This window comes from Cinclus cinclus, chromosome 20 (assembly GCF_963662255.1).
Source record: "Cinclus cinclus chromosome 20, bCinCin1.1, whole genome shotgun sequence".
Taxonomy (NCBI): Eukaryota; Metazoa; Chordata; class Aves; order Passeriformes; family Cinclidae; genus Cinclus; species Cinclus cinclus.
The window spans coordinates 3,914,020-3,927,289 of NC_085065.1; the positions used below are offsets into that span (position 1 = coordinate 3,914,020).

Below are 13,270 nucleotides of genomic sequence, written 5' to 3' on the forward strand. Positions count from 1 at the left end.
GTAAGCTCTAGCAGGGCAGACAGAAATTGCCTTTGTAATACAGCAGAGCATTTAAGAGCACAAGATCAAACTGCCATGGAATTTCTTGGGAAAATTAAAGTGAATAACTGGAGGTGTTAAGATGATGCAAATAAAACAGCATGAGACATATCCATCAATAGATTTAATATTCAGAATCAGAGCAGTCTGAGAGCACAGAAAAAGGATTTGCAGCAGAGTTTACTGGAAAATTTAAGCTCCTTGTCCTGAATAACTCTGGTAACTCACACCAGTGTTTGCAGAGTTACCAAATGCCCTCAGTACCTGTGGACATCATCCAGAGCATTTTTAATTCTCACAAGAGTTCTCTGAAACCACACCTATTGCAGGTACATCAGAACAGAAGAAAAACACCCTGTAAATGTAACCAGAGGCAGCAGGGAAGAGCTTCCAGCACCATCAGTGATGCCTCACCCTGTCCAGAGGTACAGACAAGAGCAACCTTTGGGACAACTGCTCAAGTCTTCATCAGAAAGGTCCACTGGAATCTCGAGGAAATCAAAATATACTTTTTAAATACCCCTTCTCACACATCTAAGAAACAAGCATTCAAGAACCAGTAAGATCTCAAGGATAATCCATTAAAGGAAAGCAAAAGTATTTTTATTTCTGTATTTAATGTGACCACATGAAGGAGGAGAAATTATTGTACCTTTATATGCTGTCGTGCAGCACTGGAAACAAAAGTGAGATGTCTTAGACTGTCATTTATTAACCACTGCCAGCCACCTGGAACAGCAAGGAACATAAACAGATTTAACTTTTCTTACTTTCTGAACTTCAACATTCTCCATTTACTTTTTCCACAGACCAGCAACTATACAGATCAATCTGTGTCCTTGGTTTTCCAAACTAAGCAAGGCTGTGACTCCCAGTCCAGCCACTCCAGACTGGATTGCCATGTCCACAGTGAACACTCCATGCCTGGTGATGCTGAGTACTGCACATTCTATTTATTGTCAAGTTAACAGCTAAAAACCAAATCTTCAAAATGCATCAGCTTCAGCTGCAGTATTTGTCTATCTTGCTGGTATTTTCAAATGTGTTAGGCCACCCAAGCCCATTAATTTTGTTTCTCTGAAAAGCATGATTTGTTAATATTCTAGTTTAATGAATAGTTACTACAGTCAAGGAAGGTTATTTAAAATAGGACGTACCAATTATTGGATCTCCTCTAAATGGCATTTTTGATAGCGACAACTTTTCAATTAAAGCGCAGACTGTAAAAAAATAAGTTTGATGACAAGATAAATACCCCCACAGACAGGAGAAATTGTAGAAGAGACAACCAAAGGAAGTTACATTAGCATTAATTTAAAATCGAAAAATATTTTGAAATAGATGTTCAAAATAAGGGAAATTAAACACTGAAAGGAAATTACACGTGTACAAAAATCACTACGAGGCAGTAACTGTTCTCCAGCATGAGTTTGTCCCATCATTCATGCAAATCCACTGTTGGTGGGATGTTTTCCCCCTCTGCCATTCAAGGTGTGCACATACATATCAGACACTTTTTTTTTGCTATACAGTCTGGAAATGGCAGTGTAGCATCAGTGATACTAAGTCAACTGAGACAAGGATAATACTACAGCCACTGAAAACCATTTAAATATATATGACAGGTTTTCCTACTTCTTATTCACATTGTTTTTGAACCTCCAAAGAGTGGCATTTGTTCACTGCAAAGAGCTGGGAGCCATGAAACTGGATGCAGCTTTACTTCCTTTGATATTTGGAATGCATGAGGACATCCTTTTAATAATAAAGGCCTTATTATTTTTAATCTATAAATTTGTAAGAGTTCTGTGCTTACAAACCCACTTTGAGAACTGCATTTATTTTAAACATTTTGAGGCTTTTTTGGGGAATGAAGATTAACACAGTAAACACTGCAAATTTTGTGTCCAACAGACTGAGTGTACTGCTTAGATAAAATGTCAGCACTTGGGGAATACCATTATCTTTCACCTCTTGGAGTTCAGTTCAAATAAATGAGATTGGTGTAGCTGCTTCAGAGTTGGTGGGGAGGAGGAAAAGGACAGAAGAAGGTGCTATATAAAGTAATGCCACCATTTTGTTTTCCTCTCCTCCCACAACTTGATTTTTGCCTCTTCCTCTGGGCTCTGTACACAGCTCAGCATCTTCATTTATAATCAACTTACTGAGCTCCAAATCTACTCTTGAATTCACTCTTCACCACGGCAATGTCACACAAAATCCTCTCAATACTTTGTGTCAGCTTCTCTGTGCTAATATTTATTCACAGACAAGGTTAAGTGCAATGTGACTAAGCCCAAGTCTCTTGGGGTTCCTCCTTAGTTCTATGCCATTCTTTGTGCTCTATTGTGGTTGAGACCATCATCTTCATTAGACATGCAGGCAATTTGTGGAACATTTCCAATTCTTGTCTTTTTCCACCTACACAGTTGTATCATGCCAAAATACTGCCATTTGTACTACTCTAAATCCATGAAATGTTCAGCTGCTTAAAAGCTAAAACATATCACAAAACCCCTATTCCTTCAGCTTGCATTTTCATGTCCCACAGCTGTAATCTCACTCAAATCCCCTTGCTCTTCCACTTCAGTACTGAAGCTCTTTTACCCATGAGGTGTGGATGGCTTCAGATCTTCCAAGCTGGAATCTGCTCTGCAGCACTTCCTTCATTTAACTCACAAGCAGGAAACCAAGTCAGCATCATTTCCTCATCCACCCAGCCTACTTCTTCCTGCAACACCCTTCCTTTTTACAGCACATAACAATCTTCAAAATCCATCTTTTCTGTGATGCCACACTCCCCACAGACTGTTGTTTATATGGTCTTTATGCTTCACTTCTGTGCACATACGTGTAATGATAAAATCATTATTTCCACCATGACTTCTGTCTCAAAGTGCAGATTATATCTCTTCTGGAGAGGAATCTGAGTAAATCACTGAAGGAAGACAGCTCAAACCTGAAAAAACTTCAGCGTGTGCAACAACAGAAGGACACAGCCCAGAACCATCTCCAGCTGTTACATAGTTATTCCAAGTGTATTGGCACCCCATGTCCAGGTGCACCCATCTGCTGATTGGCCTCCAAAGTTCATATTTTTTTAATTACTGTGCAGACTTTACCTATACATTCAACACAGCATATGCAAAATGAACTGGAAACATGTAAACAGCCAAATTCCCCGGGGCACCTCTCGTGCTGGCCCACCCCAGCTGTGGTACTCACCAGCAGGTCTCATCAGTTCTCCACCTAAACCCCTGCAAAACAGAAACAGCCTTCAGTAACCTCAGTGCGCATTGCCCATAGAGAGGCAAAAAGCACCTCAAAACCATTTCAGAATGAAAGCAGAGCACAAAATACCCATGGTTTTGTATTTGATCAACTCTGCTTCCTTTAAAATCAACTTTTCTTGACTTCAGAGTGATTAATACAAAACTCTCCTGAATATTAAGGTTTCTTCTTGCAAAAGTGCACTCTCAGTCTTCCTAATCTTTAATGTGAATAATAAGAAGACCATCAAGTTAATTTTGCTTTTCTTTTCACATGCTTTAGAAACATTCCAAACCCATGAGACTGGCCAAAGGACTTTCCAGTCAGCCTCTACCAGCTTCTGATTTCTACAAGTGAAAAGGAACTATATCCAATTTTTTAATAAAATCATCTCTGTAAAACTAAATAGAAATTCCCCTTCCCAGTTCCCATTTTCACATATTTTAACTGCTTTCCTCTCCTAGTGAGATTTATCACCTTTCTCCTTTCCTGCTCAAGCCCTCTCCCAGGTGATTTTGTGTTTATCACCACAAGAAACACATCAGAAAAGGGAAAGAAATGGCTCAAGCTACTTCAGACCCTCCCGAGGTAAAGGTGTGTTCCTCAAGGATGGTTTCAGCAGCTCAGACCTCAGCCCAGTTCCTCTGCCTGAACGTCAGCCTGGCCAGTAAGAGCACTGGGAGAAGAAAATCTGAACTGGACAAAAAGTGGGGAGAGGGAAAAGCATCCTGGAAATGGCAGGACTTGTTTCCATTCTTTGGCTTCTCCTGGCTGTGGGCAGAGACTTCTCCTCACCCCACTGAGCACTGTCTGCTGCTGTCTGGATATCCATCCCCAAGGCAGTGCCTGAGGTGTTTCACTCAGTGTCACTCAGTGTTACCCTCTGTGGCTTCATTGTTCCATTTTGTGAACCTTTGACCTCCCCTTCCTTTGGATATTTCCTTCCTTGACTCCTTATTGTCTCCCTTCACTTCTGCTAGAATATTTCCTCCCCGAGGTGTGCCAAACCCTTAATCACCTGTTTGCATATCCATGCTCTGACAGAAAACTCCCAGCAAGGGGAGCAACAACAAAGATTTGTTTATTTGCTTCTTGTTTTATTTTAAACATTTTCTTCCCTCCTCTCCTCCTCCCTCTCCACAATTAGTAGCTGTGCTCAGAAGGCCAGCTTAGAAATCCTAACAACTCTCACAACTTCGTTTCCAATTTATCCCTTTGCACGTGCGTCAAAAACCTGAACATTTTTTAAACACGTTTTTCCATTCTACACAAGGAGGTCCCTTCTGGAACATGCTCTGGGTTTCTGACTGCTCAACAATTTCATTGGTGTTTCAGGTAATGCAGAAATGCCAACTCCACCATATCCTCATCTGCCATAGGTCAGCACTTCCTTTAATTGAGAAACTTTTGCTTTCTGCAATCAATATATACTAGGCTTAATTTAATAATCACCAGCTCAGTTTATCATTGCAGGAAGCAAGCACAGATTCTACATCCTCAGGCTGATAAGGTCTGTGTATTGTCTACCCCACCTTCCTGCCATGCTGTCTGCTCTCCAGCTTCTTAAAAATTTAAATTAAAAAACAAAAAAGGCGATGCAAGGAGTTGAGACAGCTACAAAAAGAGGTGACTGATGTGGCAAGCCTCGCTTCCTCTTCCACACTTCTTTTCCTCTTTATTTTGCCTTCACCCATTCTTTGCCTTTTGTCTGTAGCCTTACTGCAAATGAGTATAAAACAATCACCCTGCAAATGTGTTTGGTGTGCAGCAGAGTCTGCTGATGCAGGGATTCAGATATGGACTGCTCTGTTCCAACTACAAAGCAAGAACTGACTCACAAAGGCTGCTCTTCTCCATTTCCTTGCACTGCCAAGAAGGAAGTCAGGCCACTTCAAGCTGTGCTGATGGTAATAATTTGAGTGCTACCCCTTCCTCTGGCATTTCACCAACTGCATTTAATTCCAGAGTTCAGAGCCTCTCTGAGGATTGTTGTCCCCATGCAAGAATGCAGAAAGGTGACAGGGATTTACATAGCAACTCTTCCACGAGGAACAAACTCCAATCCAATCCCTCTTGGGTGGCACCATGACCTATGTGTGCTCCTCTGCAAAGCTTCCCCAGATGGTTCTTGACCAGACACTCTGTATGTCCCCCAAAATAGCAAATTGTTTCCTTCTCTCCACAGCTCATGCATATTTCACTTTTAAGAACCAAGAATTCTATCGTAATCCAAGATCTTTCCTCAGCCAGTGCTTGATTTGTCAAACATGATGCACATCTTCTATTAACTTTATCTCACTCCACAGTATTTCACTAAATTAAAAAGATACGGATCTACCTAATTCAGAGATTCTGAATTTTGCTGTACAGTCAGTATTCTTTCTTTTTTATTCCAAAGACACATTCATGAGTTGCATCACATTATTAGATGTACCTGTTTCAAGCTTTAATTATTAATTCAATTTGCAAATTGACTGATGCAGTGCCCAGGTTCCACAAGCTCCTAAGCATTCTTTTGTGTGTGCAGTTCCACAGCAATGCTTTTCTCCTAGAAACATCCTGAGATGAGTCACAATTTATGTGTGTAAAATAAAATATATTATCCCTTGCAGAACTGACGAATTAACATTACTGACCTAAGAATGACAATATCTATTTTATAATTACATTGGCTTGAATCAGAACCAGTGACAGTGCTGTTCTCAGGGCATAAAAAAGTTCAAAGTACTTTTGTGAATTTATTTTTTTAAATTATTTTAAGCCTGCTGCTTTTTGTGAGAAGGGTAGAATTTCTCTTTAAGATAATAAAAATAACAGTAACTGAAGCTGTTTAGAATTAAAAAGCATCTATGTTTTCACAGATATTCAAATCTGAAGCTAAAAGTGCTGGAATAGCTAAAGAGATTCAGTTGTAAATACTGGATTTTGGGAAAGCTGAGAACATGTATTTCACCTCCATATGAACAGCAAGCAAGCATTTTCCTTGGGAACTCTTTGTCCTAAATAGAACTGAGGATTCTTTAAAGGTCCAGGTTGCACATTCCCTGGGTTTTGCAGCTACAGAATGGCTTTGTCAGAGGGTACACAAGGGGGAAAGAGAAACCCCTGAGCACAGCTGAACAGAGCTTTCATGGCCAACCCTCCAAGATGCACAGAACAAACCACACTAACATGAGAAACACCAAGTGTTAGGCTACTGTAAACACATATGCCACGTTGTATTCTAACATCAGAATGATACGGGTGAAATCCTGGCTCTATGGATGTCAAAGCTTTCCCAGTGACTTCAGTTTGTAGAAGAATTCCACCTTACAACTCTTCAAAGGACAGAGCAGCACGATCTCACAGAGCCATCCAGGTCCTGGATGCATAAAACCATTTGAACTTGGAAGAACTGTTGCAAAGCTGGAATTCTTTGCTGATTAAGCTCATATGCCTAAAAAACTCCTTTAGGCAGATGAATGCCAAGAAACACATTTGCCCTGAAACCATCAAGATTAGTTACAACCTTAAAGGTCTTTGAAATGAGATGAGTTTCTCTTTTGCCCAGCACCTGTCAACACCTGCGGGCTCCCTTACTCTGCTGGAAAAGCCGAAACTCTGAAGGTGCTGCTTCAACTGACACTGGCTGCTCCTCCAAGCTCCTAAATCTGCTGGGCTGCCACAGCCGACGTGCTGCACACCCAGCCAGCCTCTCCAGAGGCTGCAGGGATGAGCTCAGAGCAAGGCTGGGCGTGCAGCACGTCGCAGGCACCGCGGTGCCCGGCGTGGGAGTCGCTGACGAACGTCCCGACACTTGCAGCTCGGATGGAACCCTCGAGGGCCAATAAACACAACATCTGCTGAGATACAGAGTGCACTGCAAGCACCTTCAGGCAGCCCAGCAGCTCCATATCCATTCCTCATCTTCTGTGGTACCAGACTCAGAACTGGCTGCAAAGAAGATAAAAAAATATTCTGAACATCTGTTCAGCTGAATAGTCACTCAAGAACCTCAGACCAGATGAGGCAGTCTCAGAGAATCTTAACATAACTACTATTAAAATATTGTTTTCTTGAAGATTTTTCACATTACTGAATCACAGAATTATTTAGGTCAGAAAAGACCTTTAAGATCATTAAGTCCAACCACTGCCAAGACCAACCTAACACTTTTAAAGGTGTTAAAACCTTTTAAACAAAACCCTTTTTAACACATCTTTAAAATCTAGGTTTTCATAGATGGTAAAAACCAGTGATGGTGACTGCACCACTGCCCTGGGTAGCTTATGCAAGGGCTTCACAAACCTCTGAGTGAAGTAATTTTTCCAACATCAATTTAAACCTTCCTTGGTGAAACTTAAGGCCATTTCTTCTTTCCTATCACTTGTTATTTGGGAGATGGAGTATTGAGAATGAGTCCAAGGTCTCAGATGCAAAACAGGAACAGATCTGCTGCAAAAAAAAAAACCAAGCTACCAGCCATGCTGGTGCAGGGGAAGCAGGATGGAAGCAGGCTGACTACTGACTGTGTTTAAACCAGCAGAGTGATTTCCTAACCCAGGTGACACAGCTGAAGGCAACAGATGCCACAAGTTTTCATCTTAGGTTTTTATATATAAAAGTGCCATTTAAAACAAATAAAAGCACAATTTTTGTAACTCGATAACCTGGACAGCCCTAAACAGGCACAGGAGGCAGATGCTCTACAGGGCATGGTTTGCATATGCCTTAGTGTAACCCCCACACAGAAACCCAGAAACTCCTGCACAACCCACAGCTGGAAGTGCACATGCAAATGCTCAAACCAACCAGCTCCTCCAGACAAACCAGTGCATCAGATGTGTCAGGATCAAGGCTAATGGCAGGAAGTACACACTGATGTGCCTGGACTTGCAGGCTCCTTTGTACTATGGTAAACCCAGAAAGGACTTCTGCAGGATGACAGAAAAATACTTGAATTTAAAAAAAATATAGTAATAGGGTAGAAGATGGGATTTTCTATAACTAGCATAAAAAATTTGAATGCTTCAAGTATATTCAAAACTGAGACTGCAGTATAACTCAAAACAGGACTGTGTAAAGGAAAATTTACGGCCATTTTTCAAAATCAGGTTAAAGATGGTGCAAGAACTGCTAAACAAAGTAAGATGGCAGAGCAGCTCTATGAATGTCTTCATTACAGCACTTTGGCTTTCTCCTGTTTGACTTGAGGTCCTTATGGATTCAACAGAATCAGACAATCAAGAAACCCATGACCCATTTTCCAGCTTAACATTTCTAAATTGCAACTTTGTAAAAAAATACTTTAAAAGGAAAAAAAAAATCCTGCATTTCTACACATTACTTCCTTTTCCCTTTCTCAGAGGGCAAAGAATTCCCTAGAACAGCTTGATCAAAGCATGAAAATCCCTTCAGTCCCTGACAAGGCTGTTTAGTGGCCAGAAGTGAAAGCAAAATATCTGATAAACAGTAGACATGTGGCCAGATGCTCTTTCTTAATACAGTTTAAAAACTTGAAGCACAAATAAAAAACACAGGTCTTCAACATTCCTCCAAGATGTTGTGAACACTGAAAATTCCCGGTAGCAGTTTCTCAAATGGAAATCTTTGGAATATTATGTGCAATAATTACTCATCATGAAACGAGTTTGGCTTGTTTCACTAAATGCTTGCCCAGCAACACTCAAATTGTTGGTTTGTTTTTATAACCTAGTTTATTTTTCTTGTCCCATTTTAAAATATTTTATGCATACTGATATTTTACAATATGGATTAGGGTAGACATCTCTGTCTCAGCTAAGTATGAGAACAAACAGCAGTGAATCAATCTTGCTTGAAGTGGAATTAGAACTCTTATCTAGAACAAAAACATTTCTGTAGGCATCTTATAAATACCATTAAGTGCAAGAAGTGCACATTATGACAAAAACAAATTACACCCAAGCTCCACCCTGACATTAAAGAATTTATGGAAGCCAAGAGAGCCACCCACAAAGACATGAATATACAGTATCAGCATTAAGCCCATCTGCCAGCTCAAACTCACTTGGGGCTGGAAGTGTCACATTTCTCTGGATGACTCCTCAAGAAGTAAATTTTATCATTTTTTCATAAAGTTTCATGCTTAAAAACTCTAACATAAAAATTTTTTAACCTGTAACTAAGAATTACATAAAAAACTAGTTCAGGTTTACTGCTTTCGGGGAAGGCATGTGTGAAGAAGTGAGCTAAAAATGACCAAAAAAATGTTGTCAGTTAAAGGAGGAAAACCCCTCACTTGCATATACAGTTATTAGGGAATACAAGTCATTATGATGTGATTTCCTTCAATTTAGAAGCAAACTCTGAAGTCACACACCAGTTTTAATTCACATGTACTTAACAATTCGTTAAGCAATATCCCATAATTTCCTGGAAGCTTCAACAAATAGGAAATGAAAAACAACTTAGTGAAAACTCATTTACATTTTCTTTGTCGCAAGAGTTGAAAAATTGCCCTGAACCTTTTGCAATGCTCCTGTCCTGCTTGTCACACAGGATGAAGAAAGGAATTCTGGAACTCAGAGAGGGAAGGGAAGGGAAGGGAAGGGAAGGGAAGGGAAGGGAAGGGAAGGGAAGGGAAGGGAAGGGAAGGGAAGGGAAGGGAAGGGAAGGGAAGGGAAGGGAAGGGAAGGGAAGGGAAGGGAAGGGAAGGGAAGGGAAGGGAAGGGAAGGGAAGGGAAGGGAAGGGAAGGGAAGGGAAGGGAAGGGAAGGGAAGGGAAGGGAAGGGAAGGGAAGGGAAGGGAAGGGAAGGGAAGGGAAGGGAAGGGAAGGGAAGGGAAGGGAAGGGAAGGGAAGGGGATTTAGGGCTCCTTAGTTCAAGGTCAGTTCTGCAGCCCCTTATGAACCCTCTGCAGACAAAGCACCTGTGTCCCTAATTGTACAAACACCTGCCCTCCAATCCTGGTTTCACTTCTTTTAACTAAGATTTTCCAAGATGATAAATTATGATTTTCCATCTTTTTTTTCTTACCTGTACAACTGACGACTGCAAAGCTGGAGGGAAAAAAGCAACATATATTAATATTAATTGAGTTTGTTTGATCCAAGTGTTTTCATTTTTACCCTTCACATGCAATGCCATATACTGTGAGCTGTGCAAAACATTAGTTAATTTTAAAAATAAAATTCAAAGGGAAAACCTATTGAAAACAACTTCTCTATACCCATTTGAACTTTATTTTCAAAACAGAACAATTTAACACATTCATAAAGCACTAATTTCCTGAATTCCAAAGTCAAGGTGTTCCTGTAAGTACCCTGGAAGCCAGTTTGGCTTTTTAAAGCAGATTTGCTTTCCACCATTGGCCTTTTTAGAATAATGATAGATTGCATTATCTGATCACTGAAAATAACTTTGGAAGCTACAGATTGAACAGAAAAAACTTAAACAAAGGCTTAAATGTGGCTGAAAATTTTCACTTCATTCTTAATGCTACAGCAAACCCTCATAAAAAATCAGAGATTATCACATTTCTATGTAGCAAAAGCCAAAAAACCCAGATTATTTACAATTGAGAGTTTATGCAACTGCATCCTAACAATTTAAGGCCACTGTAAGTGCAGAGATGTGCTGACCAAGCTTTCAGGCATTTCAACATGAGAAAGTTAAAGGAGGACAAAGGTACTTTTTCAACCTGTGGCAGCAGCTCTGAGCTGTGCCCAGAATTAAACAGGCACCTGTGGACTTTGGTGGGTGAAGGGTGAAGTGTGACAGCACATCAGAGCTGGCACTAAAGGTCCTACAGATCCTGCAGGAACCAGCAGGAGCCTCAATGCTGGAGTATTGTCTGCTCCATGCTGGGATAAAAAAATCCAGCCACATGGGATGACTGAAAATGAAAGGGACAAATTAAGCAAAATTATCTCCACAGAAATATTTTGGAGTGCTCTGAGCAGGGCAAGGATTCATTTAACATAAGCAGAGATACAGACAATGCATCAACTGCAATGCACAATATGACTTCTGAGGTCTATAAACAGGAAACTATGGATGCAGGGACAAGCAATGGGCTCACTAGATGTCCCCTGAGCACAGTTATCCCAAGGCCAGTCAGGAGGATGAAGGGGGAGCAAAGACAGAGGGGAAAGGAGCCAAAGCAACCCTTTGGAATGCAATTCCCAGCATGAGAGCTGGGGGCTCAGCAAGAGGCAGAAGAGCCCCCAGTGTCACTGTGTAAGACACAGTCCAGGACACCCAGCTGCCACAGACTCTGGGGCTGTCCAAACCACTCTCTGTGACAAGGTTCACTCCTGGCACAGGGGTGAGGAAGGTGAAGAACAGCTGCCTTAATTGTGAATCTTTGTTTAAAATCATGCAACATTCCAGGTTAAAAATAGATTTATGCTGGCTACAAACCTCTTGGTGAATTTGCTTGAGTCCCTCCAATGATTTTTCACTGAAATAGTGTGTTACAGATCTGTAAAAGTATACAACATTTTTAATACAGGTTTCCTCATCAAGCCGTACATCATATTTTTCCATAAAGTCATTGTACTTTCAAACAGAAAACCAATAATTTGATTTTCAAATTATGCTCCACAGAAATATGCAATATTTATTTTTAAATAGTTCAGCAAATATAAAACCAGAAATTCTTTCCTTATCATACAGAAAATTATTCCAAAAGGCTAATAAAAAAATAGCATCACTTCCTAATAACATTATAATAGCCAATACATTGATGACCTTTCTCAGCTCGGTTGTATTTTAGACTCCAACACTTCTGTGATTTTTCCATCTACTTCAAGTACTTCCTACTATTAAAAATGATCTGTTTTTTCTTAACTTGAACACAAATTCTTCTGATGGACACTGCTGGCAAATGTGTGTGTAAATATACAGATATATTTATATACTTTATATATACCTGGACCAGCACTCATCAGCATTAAATCATTTTAACACAATGAGCTGCTTGAAGAGGTTTCTCTCCAACCCTGAAGACAAAAGATTATCCCTACCCAGGAAGACAGCACACTTATAGGGAAAGATGAATTAATCTGTATTTAACTGATCCCATTCAACTCTCCAAGTAAGGCAGCAAATTATCTTTTTTACTGATTATGAATTTAAGACTGAAGTCTTAAATCACTGAATAAAATGTGAAAGCTCAGAATCACTCATAAAAACAAATAAAAATTCAATGGAAATGCAGTTCAGTGAGATGAAGATTTCCATAATTATACTCAGGAAGCTTTTAATAGACCAGACATGAAAGGAAAATTTATAGCCTACATAATCTTGCATTAATACCTATTATTCTCTTGTGCCAGTTTACAGAGAGCATGGGTGATCTCAGCACAGGCAAGGATTGCCCCATGGCGTGTGTGCAGATCTGAGCCCACTGATAAAGGCAGAAGTCTTGGCAAAACTGAAAGAGATTAAATAATTATTTTTTTAAACAAAGCAGTACAACAGATCATAATTCTAAATGTAATTCTGCCTGCCTAGAAATAACACTGGAAAAGCATTAATGTAAAGTCACGTATGGTGACTTTGTGAAAAACAAGTTTCAATGAAGCAAATTCTAAAAAAGCACACTGAGCTATTTTATAGTCCCAACCACCTCCCTGGCTGAAGCAAATAAAATAACATTACTATTGGGCATTGAGCTGGATGAGCAGTCAGGGAAGTGGGGCTTGTACTGCCATGGAATTTTATTTCCATGTTAAATGCCACCTTGCTGGACCACAACAGGAGCCCAGGCAAGGTGTGCCACTGCACCACTGCAGGTTCTCAGGGGGTGAGCACTGCCTTCAGCCACATGAAAAATCTGCCAGCACAGCCCCAGCATCTGCAATGGGCTCAACAAAGGACCCTGGGCTCATGTTAAAAAACATGTGATTACACACACAGTCAGAAATTAGTTCTTCTGCAGATATCAGGCTGGACAAGACAAAACAGATCCCCCACTCTTTACAACATGAAAGGCTCCT

The 13,270-nt window shown here is 40.3% G+C and overlaps 1 protein-coding gene across 1 annotated transcript in view; it reads right to left on the bottom strand.

Moving 5' to 3' along the window:
* Positions 1-13,270, bottom strand: part of TBCD (tubulin folding cofactor D) — a 117,138-nt gene that overhangs the window by 34,029 nt on the left and 69,839 nt on the right. Inside the window, exons 20-25 of the mRNA XM_062506578.1 lie at positions 12,588-12,705; positions 11,691-11,751; positions 10,305-10,327; positions 3,265-3,296; positions 1,197-1,259; positions 692-768 (exon numbers count right to left, since the gene is read on the bottom strand). Of these exons, the coding sequence (XP_062362562.1) occupies positions 692-768; positions 1,197-1,259; positions 3,265-3,296; positions 10,305-10,327; positions 11,691-11,751; positions 12,588-12,705 (374 nt within the window). The remainder of the gene's footprint in view (positions 1-691; positions 769-1,196; positions 1,260-3,264; positions 3,297-10,304; positions 10,328-11,690; positions 11,752-12,587; positions 12,706-13,270) is intronic.